Source organism: Eretmochelys imbricata, chromosome 18 (genome assembly GCF_965152235.1).
Source record: "Eretmochelys imbricata isolate rEreImb1 chromosome 18, rEreImb1.hap1, whole genome shotgun sequence".
Classification (NCBI taxonomy): domain Eukaryota; kingdom Metazoa; phylum Chordata; order Testudines; family Cheloniidae; genus Eretmochelys; species Eretmochelys imbricata.
In genome coordinates, this window is record NC_135589.1 from 14501896 (window position 1) to 14518698 (window position 16803).

A 16803-nucleotide genomic window follows, 5' to 3' on the forward strand; every position below is an offset into this window, starting at 1 on the left:
GCAGGGGTTGCGGGGTTTAATTGTCATGATTAAATAAAGAAAAGCGAGGAGCCCGGTCTCCTTTGGCGCGGGGCCGTGTGGCGGGGAATCCTCCCGCGTGGTAGGAAGGTGGGTCGATCGGGGAGGGGGTGTGTGTGTGTGTGGGGGGGGGGATCAATAAGTGTTTTAAACCAAAATAATGTCTACGGCAGCAGGGACCGCGCCAAGATGTCAGGTATTAGCCCGGAGGGGCAGATCCGTGAGCAGCCCAGCGGCTCCCGGGTCTACGGTGCATTAGCCGCTCGGTGGGAGAGGGATCCCGGGCCGCTGTGCTGGGGACCCAGCCGCGGAGATTTGCGAGCGGGCTCCCCCGGGGGATGCTACCCGCCACCTCCGGCCCCCGAGAGCCAAAGGTGCTGCTGTTGCGGCTGCCGCTGCTGGCGCGTTTCATCCAAACTCCAGCCAGCGCGGGGGCAAGTTGCGCCGGAGACATCAGAGCCGCTGCGCTTTGGAGAGGCGAGGGCGCCCTGGGAGCGCGGCGGCACCATGCCTGCTATCAAGAAGGAGCGACCTGACAGGGAGGAGATGGCCCTGGCTGCCTTTAACCAGCCCATGGAGACCTTACCTGACTATCTGGCCCCTTTGGCGGCCGCTGCCATCCCGGTGGTGACCCCCCACCCTCCGGCTTACGACCAGATCTTTGCCCACCACCACCGTGCCTACCTGGGCTTCCACGAGAGCCACCACCCGCACCACCCCCATCACCGCCTCCCCGAGGACCTGATGCTGGAGCGCTTTTCCTCCGTCCCGGATTTCCAGCCCTTCTTCGACAACGGCGAGCCCTGCATCGAGGTGGAGTGCGGGGAGAACAAGGCGCTGCTCTACATCAATAAGTTATGCCAGGGCAGCAAAGGACCCTCCATCCGGTACCGGGGAGAGTGGCTCACCCCTAACGAGTTCCAGTTCGTCAGCGGCAGGGAGACCGCCAAGGACTGGAAGCGGAGCATCCGGCACAAAGGTAAGGGCACGGCTAACGTTGCCCCTCGGGCAGGGGTGCCCCGTGGCACGGCTGTCTGCCGCGCACGCCCCTCTCCCCAAAGAGCCAGGCATTGTGAAAGGGGGAGGCTGGCTGCATGTGAGCATTGGATTGGGGGATCCCTCTGTGATCCCTGCCCCCCTCTTTTTAGTGACACCCCCTCCGACTATCAGATCCCCCCGATACCGGGCTCTCCAGAGCGGGACGGGAGCTTGGGGGTAGTCTAGAGGGAGGGGAGTGTCGGGGGAGGGGGGTTCACCCGGCTGCAGAAGTTTCATTCAACGTGAACAGCAGAGGCTGAGCCATAAGGAAGGTTGGGGGAGAAATGTGAGGGGAGCTGGGTCTAGAAATGACTGTGGATTAAAGCGGGGCGGCGGCGGGGGGGGGGGGGGTTTACACTCGGCGGGGTTTGGGCACTTTTCTCCGCACCTGACACAGCCACGCAGCGTGAGAGGAGCTGGGGAGGCTGCCGGGTGCGCGGCGCTTCGAAATTGACAAAAGGGTGCAGTTGCCGAACGGCAGCAGCCCGGGGGCCGCACTGCTTTGGCGAGACGGGGCGCTTGTTGGTGGGGTACAGGCCGGAGCGGGCAGCGCTCGGGTGAAGTAAGTGCTCGCGGGGCGAGGGGGGCAGATATTTCCTTTTGGGGGGTGCGTGTGTGTAGTTGTGTGTGTAGTTGTGTAGTTGTGGTTGTCTGTGCGTGCGTGAGTGCACAGTTGTGGTTCTCTCTCTGTGTCGTTGTGGTTGTTGTCTCTGTTTAGAGCTGGGTGAGCAGTGTGTGTATAATTGTGGTTTCGTGTGTGCGCGCAGCTATGTCTGTCTCAGTAGTTGTCCTGTGTGTGCAGTCGGGGTTGTCTCGGTGTGTGTACAGTTATGTGTGTGAAAGAGTGTAGTTGTCTCCGTTTAGCGTTATCTGTGTGTATGGTTGTGGTTTTCTGTGTCTTGTTGTTATCCGTGTGTGTATAGTTGTGGGTCTTTATCTGTGTGTGCATAGTTGTGGCGGGGTGTGTGGGTCGTTTTATCCGTTTGTGTGTGTGGTGGTATCTGTGTTATCTATAACTGTGACTCTGTGTGTGTGTTCTTGTTATCTCCCTGTGTATATAGTAGTGGCTGTCTGTGTGTAGTTGTCTCTGTGTTTGTGTCACTGGCTGCATGTGTGAGTGTGTGTCTGGAGAAGGGGGGGGGGAGTGAGTTTGGAAGTTGTGAGTGCTTGAAGCAGAAATGTGCCGGCTTGTCACTCCAGTTGCTCTGTAAATGAGGAAAGGCACCTCGGGGGCGGGAGGGGGGGGTCCCAGCCCACCAGCTGGGTGGTGCGGGACCCCGGCGGGTCTGCCTTCTGCTGACAGCTGCCCGCCTCCCCCGCCTCCCCTCCCCCGGTGCAGCTGGACCCGAGCGGGGCCGTTCCAGAGCCCGGGGACGGCGGGGAGGATCTGCGGGTGTCTCCGCAGGTGGAGAGCTGAGGACTTGGCTCTCCCTGGGCGCGCTGCACAGGGAGGCGGGGGTGGGGGGCAGAGGCGGAAAGACGGAGTCAGTGTGACATGTAATTAGCTGAGAGCTGGAGGTGTCAGCCCAGGGGTCTGAAGAGCCATTAGGAGGTGACTGACACCTCGCCTTGTTTATTGATCGCCAGAGAAGAGGGGAATAACTCCAGGGGCCGCTCTAATTATTATTATTCTCCTCAGTTTTTATCACTGGGCTCCTGGCTGTCTTTTGGAAATCTCAGTCCCTCTGGGGTGAGTCAGGAGGACTGAGGTTAAATGGATGGAGGAGAAAAGGGCGCGGGCGGGGGGGAGCTGTTTCGAGCTGCCTTGTGGTTTGCATTCAATATCTCCTCCGTTGCTTTTAATTGCAAATGCATCCCTTACCCGTGCCCAGAACGGCACCGGGGTGGTGTGTGCGTGGTGGGGGAAGGGGGTGGACATGCCGGTCTGGAGCGCCTGGTTGTTATGTTCATTAGTCATCTCTCCAGACTGCGAGAACATTTTTAACAAGGTTAGAGGGAAGCTAATGAGGGCTGCGCTGGTGGTTCTCTTCCCGATTTCTACAGGGTAGAAAGTTCAATTAAGGTACACGCATGAGCCATGTCGGGTGGGTACTGGTGGGAACGGGAAGAGAAGGGCTCTGTGAGTTTGCGTGGAAAGATCCGAGTTGCTTTTTCTGCAAAGCCATTTATTTTTTTTTACAAAACAGTGCTGTTTCTTTTTCTTCTCCTCCTCTGCATCCAGGGAAAAGTTTGAAGACTCTTATGTCCAAAGGAATCTTACAGGTACATCCTCCAATCTGTGATTGCCCTGGGTGTCGAATTTCGTCTCCAGTGGTAAGATTATTGCTAAAATATGTGTTTTAGTCAAATCTCCTCCCCCACTCTCTTTTTTCCATTTTTTTTTTCTTTTCCTTCTTTAATCAGGAACTGTGATTTTAAAGGGCTAGGGACTGTCAGTCACTGAGCCTTCTCCAAAGTGCTGTTTTGCCCTGTGAGCATAGCTGCAGCCTTGTTAAATGTCAGAGGAAGGGGAGGTTGCAAACAGAGCAGCTGGGGAAAGCGGTGCTTAAACTAAAGGATGTAATGCAGAGTATGCATGTGTGATTGAGGGGGGAAACATCACAGCTATGCAAACTGCAAATCATTCACCAGCTCCAGCCTCACCCCCCCTTTGTGTGTGTGTGTGTGTGTGTGTATTTTACGGAAGGGTAAAGCAACTGAAACAAAGGAAATTAAAAGTACCCACATGTTAGGATCAGAATACTCATGTTATGCAAAAGGTTTATGAAATCTAGATAAATTTGAGAAGGATTAACAAACATATTTTGGATTTACCTCCTCCTCCCTCCAGAATAAAACTTTTATAACATTCTCATCCTTGACAGTGATCATTGTTTTTATAGCTCTATTTTGCTTCACCTTAAACATTTAGTTCATGGTGCTTTCCATCCCCCCATCTGAGTATTTCTTGGGGACTCTTAAAATCTCATTATGTGTGACATCAGGATTTCCATGGAGAAGATGGTGATGTCATAAATACAGAGAGCTGCAGAATCAGAAGTGTGGCTTGCATAGAACTAAGACATTAAAAATATGTATAGCTGGGATATGTGTGTACACTGTAAACATACAGTTACAATTATTTTCATCAGTTAGAATCCTGTTTGGTTCACATTACTAAACTAAATCCTGGAGTTGGAAGAATCATTGTAACTGAATGCATTTTTATAATGAGAACTGTGGAAACAAATGCTATTCTGTATTTTTTTTTATCCAGAAGGATATTTTTTCTTCTGTTGTCTTTATGAGGTCATACATGGTAAATCTCCCTGAAAGTAGAGTATCTTTATTTAGAATCCCAGATTTAAATGATTCTTCTGTGTATATTCATATATATATATGCATGTTTAAATGAAAAGTTGCTTAGAAAAATGTTAAGTAAGTGGCCTGCAGAAGTCAAAGCAAATATATAATCTGTATTAACTCTTTGAGAGCATATTGTGCTGTAGCTGTTTACACTGAAAAAGTCATCACAGAACAAAACCTAAAGATACTATTTATCTCACTATATAATTTTTCAATTACTATTTCACAATTAGTAAGTCACATCGGGTGAAATCCTGGCCCCACTGAAGTTAATGGGAGTTTTGCCATGTACTTTAATGGGGCCAGCATCTCGCCTAGGGTGACCAGATGTCCTAATTTTACAGGGACATTCCTGGTATTCAGGGCTCTGTCTTATATAGGCGCCTATTACCTCCCACCCTTGTCCCGATTTTTCACACTTCCTATTTGGTTGCCCTAATTTCACCCATAACATTTACTACCATGAGTAATCTCATTGACTTCAGTGACACAACTCACAGTAGTAAGCACTATGCTGGGTAATTAGTGTTTACGGGGTTGGGCCCTTTGTGCACTTTTTTTTTATTATTGACCCTGCAGATCAGAGAGGCTCCTTTACTTTAGTCCATGGTGTCTGCAGAGCACTTGCTGATGGTCTCTTGAGAACTGGCTGATCACATGATGCTGGCTGCTCCTCACTTCCAGCTGCTAAATTGCATTAAAAGACAGCTAAAACTACACTAAATACTTTCCTAAGGTTACTTTTCTACATAAGCAATTGCTGTTGTTGCCTTGGGGATGCTACCTGATTGCAAGTGGGAGGGGAGTTGTCTTGGAGACTATCTCCATGTTAAAATGTGGTCTAAACTGAAAAAGTTCGGAAACTCCTGATATCAATGGAAATAGATCATTTAGTATTAGGAAAGGAAAAGAAAATCCTTCTTGACATGTCTCCCAGCCCCCTTCTCCCAGTGAGATGAAGTAGAAAAGGTTTTGACAGCAGAATAACCTTTATTCTGATTCTTTTAGCACAGCAACTGGGTTTTATTTTGTTTATTTTTGTGTAGCAATCAGCGTGCTCTTGGCATAATTTTCCTTACTTTGAGCGTAGCTCATGCTATGAGAAAGCTAACCATTATTTTCATAAGCTTGTTAAAACCATTGAGTATGTTGTAGTGTTCCAGAAAGACAACCTAAAGTTATTAAGAAATGACTGAAGTGAAAGATGGAGATAATTATATTTGATAAATGTGTCTTAATACAAGTCCTTTTAAAATAAAATGTTCTTTTCCTTTTTAGAAATTAAAATGTAAAAACAATGCACTTATATAGCATCTTGCATAATAGGGTCTCAAAGCATTTGGCAAACTCTAATTACTTTAGCCTTACCACACCTCTGTGTGGCAGGAAAGTGTCATTATCTTCATTTTAAAGATGGAAGGAGCTAAAGTACTAAGATGTTTGAGCCGTTTTGCCAGCCAGGACAGAAAACATTTTTGTCTCCCTTCCCCTAAAAAAGTCTGAGTTGTGCAGCGCCCCCTGAAAGTTGGAGTCTAGGTCGATCACCATGTTTGCTGGCCCTCAGAACCAGCTCTGGGTTTGGGGGTCTGATTTTCACCTGCAGCTCCCCTTGACTTAATCTGGAATTCTGTGTACTCAAGCCCCGATCCTGCAACAAGATCCATACAAGTGGCCTCCTGCGTTCTCATGGAACCCCACAGACTTGAGTGGGATTCTGCACAAAAACAGGGCTGCACTTGGTAGATCTCATTGTAGGACTGGAGCTTAAGTGACTTGCCTGAGGTCACATTTGCCTAGGAAAACTGCATCAGAACAAAGAACAGAATCTAGGTCTCTTGACTCCCAGTCCTCCGCTTTAACCACAAGACTATCCTTCCTCCCTTGAAGGAGAACCTTATCGATGCTAACTTTACTCTTCTTTCTACAACCCAGGAACAAAAAAGTGAGTTACTATCCATGGACCAAATCCCACTTGCCTTACTCACATGAGAGGTTCCTCTGGCACTTTACTTTCCTTTATCAGGCAAGCATGGTTTAGCTGGTTCTCTTTCCAGTGTATACTGGTGGTTTTACATTAAATCTGGAATCCCCTGACAGTGCGCTGTGGTATTTGCATGTACTATATATTCAAAGCAATTATGCTAGGAAACAGTTAAGAAATGGGGACAATTTATCTTTCCCTGTCTGATGACTGTGGTTTAAGAATCAATGAGAGCAGGGGGCTCTTAGCCATACTACACAGAACTTACTGTATTTTATATTGTAGATACAGCAGGAAAGTATGAATTACACCCGTGAGACCTGGGTCCCTCTGACATGGTTGTATCAAGAGCATACAATGAAACTGTGGGCCCCATACTGTCCAGGGAAGTTTATACTGCTGGGACTCTGGTGTAAATGAGATCGGCCTACTGTCAACAGGAATAGGCCAGCCAAGCTCATGAATTGTTTTTGAAATGGGGCAGAGCCAGTTGCTTATGGGTGAGTTACTCCTGTTGGGGCTGCAAGTTGAGAGCAGAATGACCCAAACACCTGGCCCCGCCCTCCCTTCTCCAAAGGTTACATTGAGTTTATCCAACTCTTCTACCCTGTCAAATGAATTTGTAACATCAAGGGCTTTAATCAAAATCAGTGCTTGCTCTCAGGCCCTGTCTGGGTCCTTTGGGGTCTGATAAGGGAGGATTGATTTGGAAAGTAAATTGCATATTGCTATGGAACCAGTTTGGGAAAGCAGGAGATTTAGGAGCTGGAGATTTTTACCTTGGGCCTGAACCTTTTACCAGCTGCTGTAAAATTGTTGGAAGCAAAATCAACCCAGTAAAAGGAAAGAAAGACCCCTTTCCCGCACAGCTTCTTGGGCAGGGTTGACAGAGGGGAACATGGCCAGCCATTGCAAGTGAGCTCCTGTCTGCCAAGGGTTCAGGAGGGGTCATTGTTCTCAGGGTATCTCTCTGCCTGGAATGTGCCCTGGCCTCCCAAAGAGGGTCTGCAAGAATAAGCGTGTGTGTGTGTGGGGAGGGGAGTGCTAGAGCAATGCCAGACCTAGCAGGTCACTTGTTTGGTGCCTTCCCAGCTTGGCTGCCCCTAGGCAGCTAAGGAACTGGGCTGGGACTTCTGATGTGGATCCCCCCTGCAGTGAGGTTGTGACAGGGGGTGCCCCCCCCCCTGCATTAGCACCGGGCAGGTCACACACACAGAGCAGCAGCAGCAGCAGCAAGGAATGCGGCTCGACTCCCTCCCCCACCCCCCCCGGCAGAGCCCGGATCGCTCCCCCCCCCGCCCCGTCGCAGCTCGTTTGCTGCAGCTGCAGACGGCGGCCGGCGCCTCGGCTAGTTCTGTGACCGACCGCTGGTTTCCTGCGAGGCGGAGGAGGAGCAGCCGCGTCTCGCCTGCTGCCTCGGCGTCTCCTCCCTCGGGCAGCGGCAGCGGCTCCCCCTCCCCGGGCGCGTCTGGGAGCCTGGCCGGGGCATCAATCAGAGCCGCGCGGGCCGAGCCCACCGGGCGCGTGGGTAATCAGGCAGACAGGCGGGGGCTTGCAGGGGGGTCACTCCGGGGCTAGGGGCGGGCAGACGGACCCCCCCCCAGCCCTGGTTTGTGGCTTTCATGGACTCAGGCGCTTGCAGGCAGAAAAAGCTTTGCCATTAGGTGAGTCCAGGCACTGCCCAGGCGTGTGTTCCCCGAACCCCCCCCCCCGGCTTTGCAATTAAAGGGGGCTGGAGCTCTCCGGATTTTATGCATCTTTTCTAAATCTTCAGCGTTAAGGAGAGTTTGCATTGCATAGGCCTGCACCCCGATTTCCCATGCACCCTCTATGTCTGTGGTTAAAGAGAGCTAGACACTCTCCCTCCCTCCCCACCCACTAGGTTCATGCACCTTCAATCGTTGCAGTTCAAATAAGGGTTTATTTTGCCCGGGTCTCTACCCCTGTGTTTTCCTGCTCATGCAGGATGCCAGGAAGGCACAAAAATTTTTGCAGGCAGGAGACTCGTAAATTGCATACTTAGGTCTGTATCCCCCATTTACATGGATCCCAAATATTTTCAGTTAAGAATGGTTTAAATTACGAAAGTCTCTTTGGTGCATTCCAAGGCATTTCAGCTATGAACCATTATTCAGCATTTCCCCTCAGTCCCCTTAAACTTTCCTGCACATGCACAATGCCAAAAGCTCTCAGTCTCTGCAGTTAAAGGAGCCCCTAGACTGGATAGGCTTGTGCTGCTCTAGGTGTTGGTGAGTGTTTTTTCTGGCTCTGTCAGGCCCCCAAGGAAGGCCTGACCTGTTCATAGGTGACAGTCACCTTAGTGAAGTGGGGAGGGACGGGGGGATGATTTTGCAGAGGCCAGCACTAAAATCTCTGTCATTAGAGCAAAAGGGCTTAGATTTGTAATGTTAAGGATTGTATGCCCAGTATAGCAAAGGAGAAGCATTTTCTAGCATGAATACCCTTTGTTTCCATCACCAGCCTGACCCTTAGAGTATTTTTCATAATGACCTGAGCCAGACTGCCTCTGCAAATGTTTTAGGATTTAACATGGGATTTTGTTTCTTTCTTTTTTTTCTTGAGTTCTGTCTTTTCACAGCTAGGATTTCTCTTTGAAAGTCTGCCTTACCTACCGTGGGTTTGAAGTGCAGGTCACATGTAAAGATGGAAGAGCAGGCTTCTTAAAACCCTGTCGTGGCATAGGTGCAGTAAAACAAAAGAGAAATCCCAGTAAAATATATTTTAAAATCCCTCTACCTCTTTTCTTGAATGCCAGGCTCATGGTAATTGTGCATAACTTGGTCAGTGACGTTAATTCATTTGTTTACTGGGGCCCAGTTCTGCTGTTGATTTGGTATACATAGAGGGTGTTTGTTTTGTTTCATTTTGGGTTGGTTCTTGTCATGGCCACACAATTGTGTGTGAGGCTGGAAAAGATCTAAATTTTTTTTTTTTTAATTTAGAAACAAAGTGTGTGGGGTCAGTTAAAGTTCCCATTGTTTAGCTCAGAATGTGTCAAGTACTGTGCAGTGTTCTTAGGTCAGAGGCAGTGGGGTTAGTAATACAGCTATACAGGGGTCTTGAGGTGGGTTTTCCTTGGATCTGTCCAAATGCGGTCAGAGCCGCTCTCGCTACCTACCCGGCAGAGTGACTCGGGTCATCTGCCCTTGGGGTGGAGAAGAATGCTATGCGGTGCCTCTGTCAACCTGAAGGGGTCAGAAGAGAGTAGCCAGATGGGGAAGTTCAGCTGCACTGTGATCCCTGCTGTTGGCTGCAGGGGGCTGGAATTTAGAAGCTGATCCAAATCTTGGGGACTTCTAGGTGAGGTGAGGCTGTTCCAATGAAACTCACCTGTATGAATAGGATGTAGCTTGCTCAGTGTCATGGCTGCTTTCTTGGCTGCCTGTGTGAGCAGGATTGAGCCTGAAAACTTGGTTTCAACTGAATGGATTGGGTCTTGGGCTCCTGTCTGAGCTTTGGAGTGCATGGATCCAGGGGTTTGCATGCAGGGAGAGATTTTCAGCTTTGCCTTTGTGTACTTGGAGATTCCCTTATGACTGTAGAAAAAGCCCCTCTGGGAAGCGGATTTACAGACATTTTATTCCTGGAGGCCCTTGGCACAGCTTGCTGGTTTTATTTGTGGTTTCATGCTGATGTGGAGTGTTGTGTTTAATCCGGCATATTTTAGTTTAGTTAGGTTTTGTTGTTGAATTATTCAGTTTAGTTTAGGATTTTTGTAATTGATTTATTTAGGGGACGTTTAAACTGCATCCATTGGACCAGTTTTCTGAGCCTGAGCCCCAGCGTTAACCAAAACACTCCCACAGCTCCAAAGGTTCAGCTGATAGATCCTTCTCCTGGACAACCCCCTTCAGGGAGGAGTCTGAGGAAAAACACTATGCCCCTGAGGGGAACAAGAGTGACTTTGCCTGACCTGTGCAGAGTTGAGTCCTCAACCCGCAGCCCCAAGACTTCCAAATGCAGGGTCTATGAACAAATACACATCGGGCGCTCTTGTGGCAGTGAGGGAGCAGGTCTCTAAACTTGCTGGATCCCGGGACCATACTGAGCATCGTAGAGCAAAACCTGTAGCTTGAGTTGCACCCAGAGGTGAATGAGAAGCCAGCGCACACCTGGAAGATGCTGCCTGTTTAAGTGGGAAGCTGTGTTCTGTGGTAGCTGTTACTCCTGAGTAGGCTTCAAGGCCAAACCTTGTTCAGAATGCCTTACAATTACTCCGTTATGGTCCACGTGCCTTGGAGATTTTGGAAGAAGGTGTGGCATGGATGAAACATTTAATTATTATTTGTATATAGACGCGTAAGGGTAAGAGCAATGGGGTGGAGGGCGCTGGTGCAGTACCGAGTGGTTCAGTTTTGCGGATTATTAAATATGCTCTGAAAAGGAAAACGTATTAATTGGAGCACAATATGGTGAGTGAATAGTAGAGGTGCGCAAGCTTTTCCAGCCTAGGAAAATCGTGTTAACTTTCCGGGGATGCTAAAGGGTAAAAAGGTGGAGGATATTTACTGACCTGTGTAAAAATGGGAGCTGTAATGCAGCTACTGTCAAGACTGTTGCCATTCTAGGGAGTAAAGAAGCAAGGTGAATGCCATTGGGCTATTACATTGCGGGGCTAGGAGCAGGGCCCCAGTGACTTAATGTGGCTTGCACATAATGAGTCAGAGTAACCTTCCTTGGTGCCACGGGTGGGGAATTCATGCCTGAGGTCTGAGGCAGGATGGCAGGCAGTGTTTCCACTGCTTCAGGATTCTGCTTGGAGACTGTAACTTTAATTTTCAGCAGGGGCTCCGTAAGGCTCCTAGATCAATGCATCCTTGTCCATGCCCTCTTCCCCACCCCCCAAGCACAGTGTAGTTTGTCACTCTTGCTTGGCTGCATTGTGCCCCCTGGTGGATTTTCTGCACCTGGGGAGTGCGTGGTCCTACACCCTGGTTTATAGCACCAGTAAGTGCTGGAGTGGATTCAGCCCAGTAAGTCAGAAGACACAAGCTAGGCTTTGCAGTTAACGGGCAAACTGTGGAATCAAGTTTTAAGACAGCCCAGTGAGTTCGGAAAAATCTACCAGTCCAAGGAAAACGAGTTAAATGTAGAGCAGAGATACGTAGAGCTAAATAAAAGCGGCAAAAGCAACATCATCTCATTAGGAATGTGTCAAGGGCAATATAAAGGTGAGATAGGATAAGTAATTTTGCTGTCAAAATTATTTAGAGATGTCATTAAACTGCTTAGGGCGGTCTCTATTGCCTCAGGGCACAGACACCTGGTTTTAATTTGCAGTGGTCTGTGTCCAAACCTGCTGGGCTTAATCAAAAGTATCAGTGCTCATTTGGAGCCTGTTGGCAAATGCCTTTCGTGAACAAGGGACCAAACCTGCAGAGTTGATGAAGGGACCAGTATTAACTCTGACTGTCTGTACTTTATTCTTTTTTTCCTGAGCATTTAAAAGTAAACCGTCCCCTGTTTAAACTGTGTAGCAGTGATGTGTTTTTTATGCTATATGGTGTCATGTGCTTGTAAGGCAGGAAGAGTGGAGAAGCAGCATTCTTTGTTGTAGCCTTTTGAAGAGATTGCTTCTGTTTTTAATATACGCAAAAAATAAAGTAACATTCGGTGGGAATTATACACTTGTCTTTGCCCTCCACTTATTACAGATTGTTCTTTTTTTTTTTTCTTTTACTGTCGTCTTCTGTTTCTCCTATGGAAAGCCTGTTTCCTTCATCCACAGGACTGGCAAGCTTCTTGCTACACAACAGATGCCAGTGCTGAATCTTGGTTGGCAGCAGCATCTCCTCCTCCTCCTTCTCCGCCCCCATCCTCCCCCAGAGCGAAGTGCATCCCCTCTCCAAGCCAACAGCCTGAGAAAGGCCCCTCCCCCAGCTCTGGGCCCAGACCTGCCAGGAGGTGATGAGCATCCTTTGCTCCCGCTGATGTCAATGAGAACCTTGCAGTATTGGGCCCTCTGTCACCAAATTTGTGTCTTCCAGTTGATGCACAGAGAAACGTTTCACTGATTGTGTTATTTATCGCTGCATGAATCACATGTGGGTTTGTAAGTGAAATTGACAGCCGTCTCCTTTAGCTTCTTTGCTTCACCCTTCTGCTGCTCTCACACTAAGGTATCTCTCCAGGACACCCCACCCCCCACCGGGGAAATGCATTTCCTTGCTCTTATTTTTGGCTGTGTTGTTTTAACAAAACCAGTGAGAGCGGAGAGGAAATTACACTTTCCCCTGGGTCGTAAATATAATCTGATGCAGGATTTTGTTGTAACTTATCTCAGAAGGTGGATGGAGGGAATTCCCAAGCCTGGAAGAAAAAAAAGTACCCATATTCTAGATCTAGTTAATGCAGAACTTTAGCTGCTTCTGCTTTATTTTACCTGTGCATAGAAAGTTGCAAAATAGGGATGCCTTTGTGCGCAAATGTGCCCTGCTCCTTGATAACCTTTAATAATCATAATAAATAATAATGCCCTTGTATTGTAAATCCTTCATTTTCAGGTGTGTTGGGTGTTTTGTGGCTAGATCAAGGGTTTTCTTTCATCTCTAATATCTCCAACCAGGGTAAATGTCCATGGATTCTCACCAGCCTGAGTCAAGAAGACTCTCTGCCCTGTAAGTGATGCCTGCCGCTTATCCTGCATGCAGGCTGGACAGACATACTGAAAGAGCAAAAAGAGATAATATCTCATGTAGATGCATAACCCTTTCTGTGACCTGGGCTGTATAAGATAGAGGGATCATTGTTTTCCGCTAAGATTTGTAGTGCGAGTAGGGGAAAGCCAGGAAATGGTAGCACTGTCAGTGTGTGCAACAGAAGTTGGAGAAGTTGCATCTAAAGGGCTGCACTCTTGATTGTTTGCACAGAGAGGTCTGAGGGCAAAACGTAGACCCAAATACTAACGATGTTCTAATTTTAGACTGGGGCTCATGCAAACAGCCTTGACTTCAGCGGGGTGCTTTCCAGAACAAGGTGTGTGGGATTGGACCCTGAGTTGCAGATGGGAAAGGAATGAGCATCTCTGTGTGGGCAGCAGGTAGGGGTAGAAACTGAGAGTGTGATGGTGTTGCTACTCCTTACGGCATTCAGTGGAAACTCTCGGAGGGCTGAAAGCTGCTGTTGTTTTGTGAACTAATTGTTCACCTATATTTGTGCTATTGCAGCAGGTTGAGATGATCATGCAGCAGCTTCTGTTAGTGTGAGGCTTGTCTTAGAACTCCAGGCTTTTCCCATTTGCTTGGATAAAGCTGCTGCTCTTTCACGTAGCATAAGATTTTTCTTTTTCTCAGTACCACGGAATAAAGAAATAACCTGAAGTGCCTCACTGTCGTGGCAAGAGTTGGGAGTCAGGACTCCTGGGTTGTATTCCTAGCTCCAGCATTGACTCGCTTTGTGACCTTGGGCAAGTCTCTTAGGCTGATACTTTCAAAAGCACCCTTTAAATTGGGGTGACTCTAATTTTGAGTGCCTGGTTTTAGACACTTAGGGTACGTCTACAGAGCATTTGGGGAGCAAGCTTCCTAGCCTGGGTTCACAGACATGTGCCAGCAGGGCTCACATGAGTGTGCTGTACATAGACGTGTAGATGGAGCTTTTCTGATGTGGCTTGGGCTCTCAAGCCTAAGGGGTGAGGTTGACATACCCTAGTAGGATAGGATTTTTCAGAGGTCCTGAACAGCCAAAGCTTCCATAGAGGTCAGGCCCTTGGTATCTCAAGTTGGGCACTCCAGACTAGTGGCCACTCTTAAAAATTTGGTCCTCGACCTTTCCTGCTTGAGCCTCAGTGTACCACATTGCAAACTAGAAACCACTAACAACGCCGAACTACGCCACAGCATTGTTGTAAGGTTTAATCTGTGTTTCTGAAGAGCATTGGGATCTGTGGATGGAAGATGCTAGACAAGCACACGTTTATTTATTTATTTATTTTGCATTCGACATCTAGAAGGGAAGACCCTTCTTTGAACAGTTTCGGGTGATTTAAGGAGCAGAAAAGAAAAATAATTTTCAGTGCTAGAGGAGAGAATTTAAGAACTTTTGGCACAGAAAATAAATCCTCCTTGGAAATAGTCCTGGTCGTGATATGGCAGCAAAGAAAGTCAGGTGTGTGCCTCTAACTGGGTCCTAACTCAGTGTGTTCAGAACTTTTTTTAAAAACAGCACTGGGATTTTAAATGGCTCCAGTTAAATCAGGCCACTTAATTGCCATAACTTCTTTTGGTATAAAACTTAGTAATAAAAGAAAGCAGCACGCTCTGGTGGACAGCGGGAAGTCAGTCCACTGTTTTCATGTTCACTCTTCCCTTCAGGAGCCTATATCCATCAGAACTCCTCCTGGGCCTTGCTGATTCAGAGTTATGGGCCCATTCCCCTCCAGTCGTGGCGACAGTTCTGCATGTGTCTACCCATCAAACTACAGAAACTCCCCTGTAACCTCCTCCTTTCTTCTTATCCAGGGATGACTGTGATAGGTGATACTCAGCTCTGTTGAAGCTGCTTTTGCCGTGTTGCTAGGGCAACCGGAGATAGCGCCTGAAGACAGGAAAGGACAGGCATTCCTTTCTGCTACTGTCTGGAGCATCAATGATTGAATGAGATGAGATAGAATTAGATAATCCTGAAATTCACAGTGGTTTGACGCCAGACCTTTATTAAATAAGTAAAAGTACCAGCCCCTTATAGTAAAATGAATTCTCTCAGATCAATAACTTTTCTTCCCCTAGTACCTCCTGCAATCTGGGTTGCTCAGGAGCATTTTCTTTGTGGTGGGGGTGAACAGAACAAACATACTTTTTATTTTTTCCAGGGGGGATTGTGATACCAATTTGTCTTTTATCTCCCCCAGTGATTTACCCACTTGGCTCTAAAGAACCCTTATAAAAAATACTACAGTGTTCTTCATCGATGGCTCACGACACTCCAGCTTTCGGTAGTGTTATTCAAGCACTGTAGGCCAGTATAGTCCATACTGCAGTATTTTAGGGTAGGTTTTTAAAAGAATGGAAAATAAACCCTAGAGTGTGAATGCAGAGGGACCCCGTCTTTGGTTCTGTGTTTGTACAGTGCCTAGCACAATGGAGTTGCACCAGTGTAAAATGTTCACTACAGTGTGAATATATCACCAGATTCTGATCAGAGTTGCTCTAGATTTACACCAGTTCAACTCCATTGATTTCAGTGGAGTTTCTCCAGCTTCAGCCTGGAATGGCGCTGATCAGAATCTGGTCTGGGTCAGAGAATGGAGCCTAACAAAGCATGGAAAGCTGCTCATTATGGTCCCTTAGAGTATGTCTACACTGCAGTTAAACACCAATCGTTGGCCTGTGTCAGCTGACTTGGACTTAGGTAGTGGGGCTGTTATACTGCGATGTAGCCATTCGGGCTTGGGCTGGAGCCTGAGTTCAGGACCCTCCCCGCTCACAGGGTTCCAGAGTCCATGCTCCAGTCTGAGCCGCAACTTCAGAGCACTGTCTACACAACTACTTTTAGAGTGCGCTGTGAGCCCCACTAGCCCAAGTCTGTGGACCTGGGCTGGGAGGCTCACTGCGTCGGGCTGCGTAGACATTCCCGTGTTATCTACCATGCACAGCTCCCAGGGTCAACAGCAAGATCTCTGTGCAGACTGGGGAGAGTATGTGGTCCTAAAATAGTAAGGAAGCAGTTTGAAATGTCACCCAGCACTAGTGGGGTAACCCACACGTCTTGTGTTATCACCTTTCACACTGAATGTTCAGTTCCTCCTCTGTTTTTTTAATCCTGAAATTGACAATGTGACTCCAAAACATTTTGGCCTAAATACTCTGCTGGTGTGAAAGGGCTTGAAGTAAGTGGAGCTGACCTCATTGGCACCAGCTGAGAATCTGTTCCCAGATGCTACAATAATGAGTGTCTTTTCGAAACTCTACAAGGATGGAGGATGCTCCCCTCCCTTGTTGGGTACATAGGGCTGAATTCAGCCTTGCTATAAGAGGCTTTAATTCCATTGACTTCCCTAATACATTATACTTGTTATCCCGTTCAGAAGGCCAAAAAGTGAGTATGAAGGATATTTGGGGTTATATGCCCTGTAAATAATTGTGCATGCCCTTTCCTCTAAGGGTCTAATCCCGCACACTATTGTTTGAGAGTACTCTCGATGAAGGACCCATTATGGGGTCAGGCCCTAAAGTCCCAATATATAAGTTCAATACTTTGTCCTCTGAGTCGCAGTAAATTTCACTGCAGTCAGCACAGCAGCGGGGGTTACAGAGACTATAAAGGAGGAGAGAATATTGTTCCTTAGCATTTAAGGATCCCACTTGTTTGAAAATCTCTTGTCCCTGCCCTCCAGCAGGATGCAAATGAACTGAGGCAGGGTGGGAGGAGAGGTGTCTGTTCAAACTTTGGAGGCTCTGCTCGTTTTCCGGTGGGCAATAAAGCCATGACCATCCACAGAC

The 16803-nt window shown here is 47.9% G+C and overlaps 1 protein-coding gene across 1 annotated transcript in view; it reads left to right on the forward strand.

The window, feature by feature from the left end:
* The first annotated feature begins 525 nt into the window (after positions 1–525).
* Positions 526–16803, forward strand: part of SAMD11 (sterile alpha motif domain containing 11) — a 179550-nt gene continuing 163272 nt past the window's right edge. The window contains exons 1-2 of the mRNA XM_077837198.1: positions 526–997; positions 3239–3330. Coding sequence (XP_077693324.1) covers positions 526–997; positions 3239–3330 — 564 coding nt within the window. The remainder of the gene's footprint in view (positions 998–3238; positions 3331–16803) is intronic.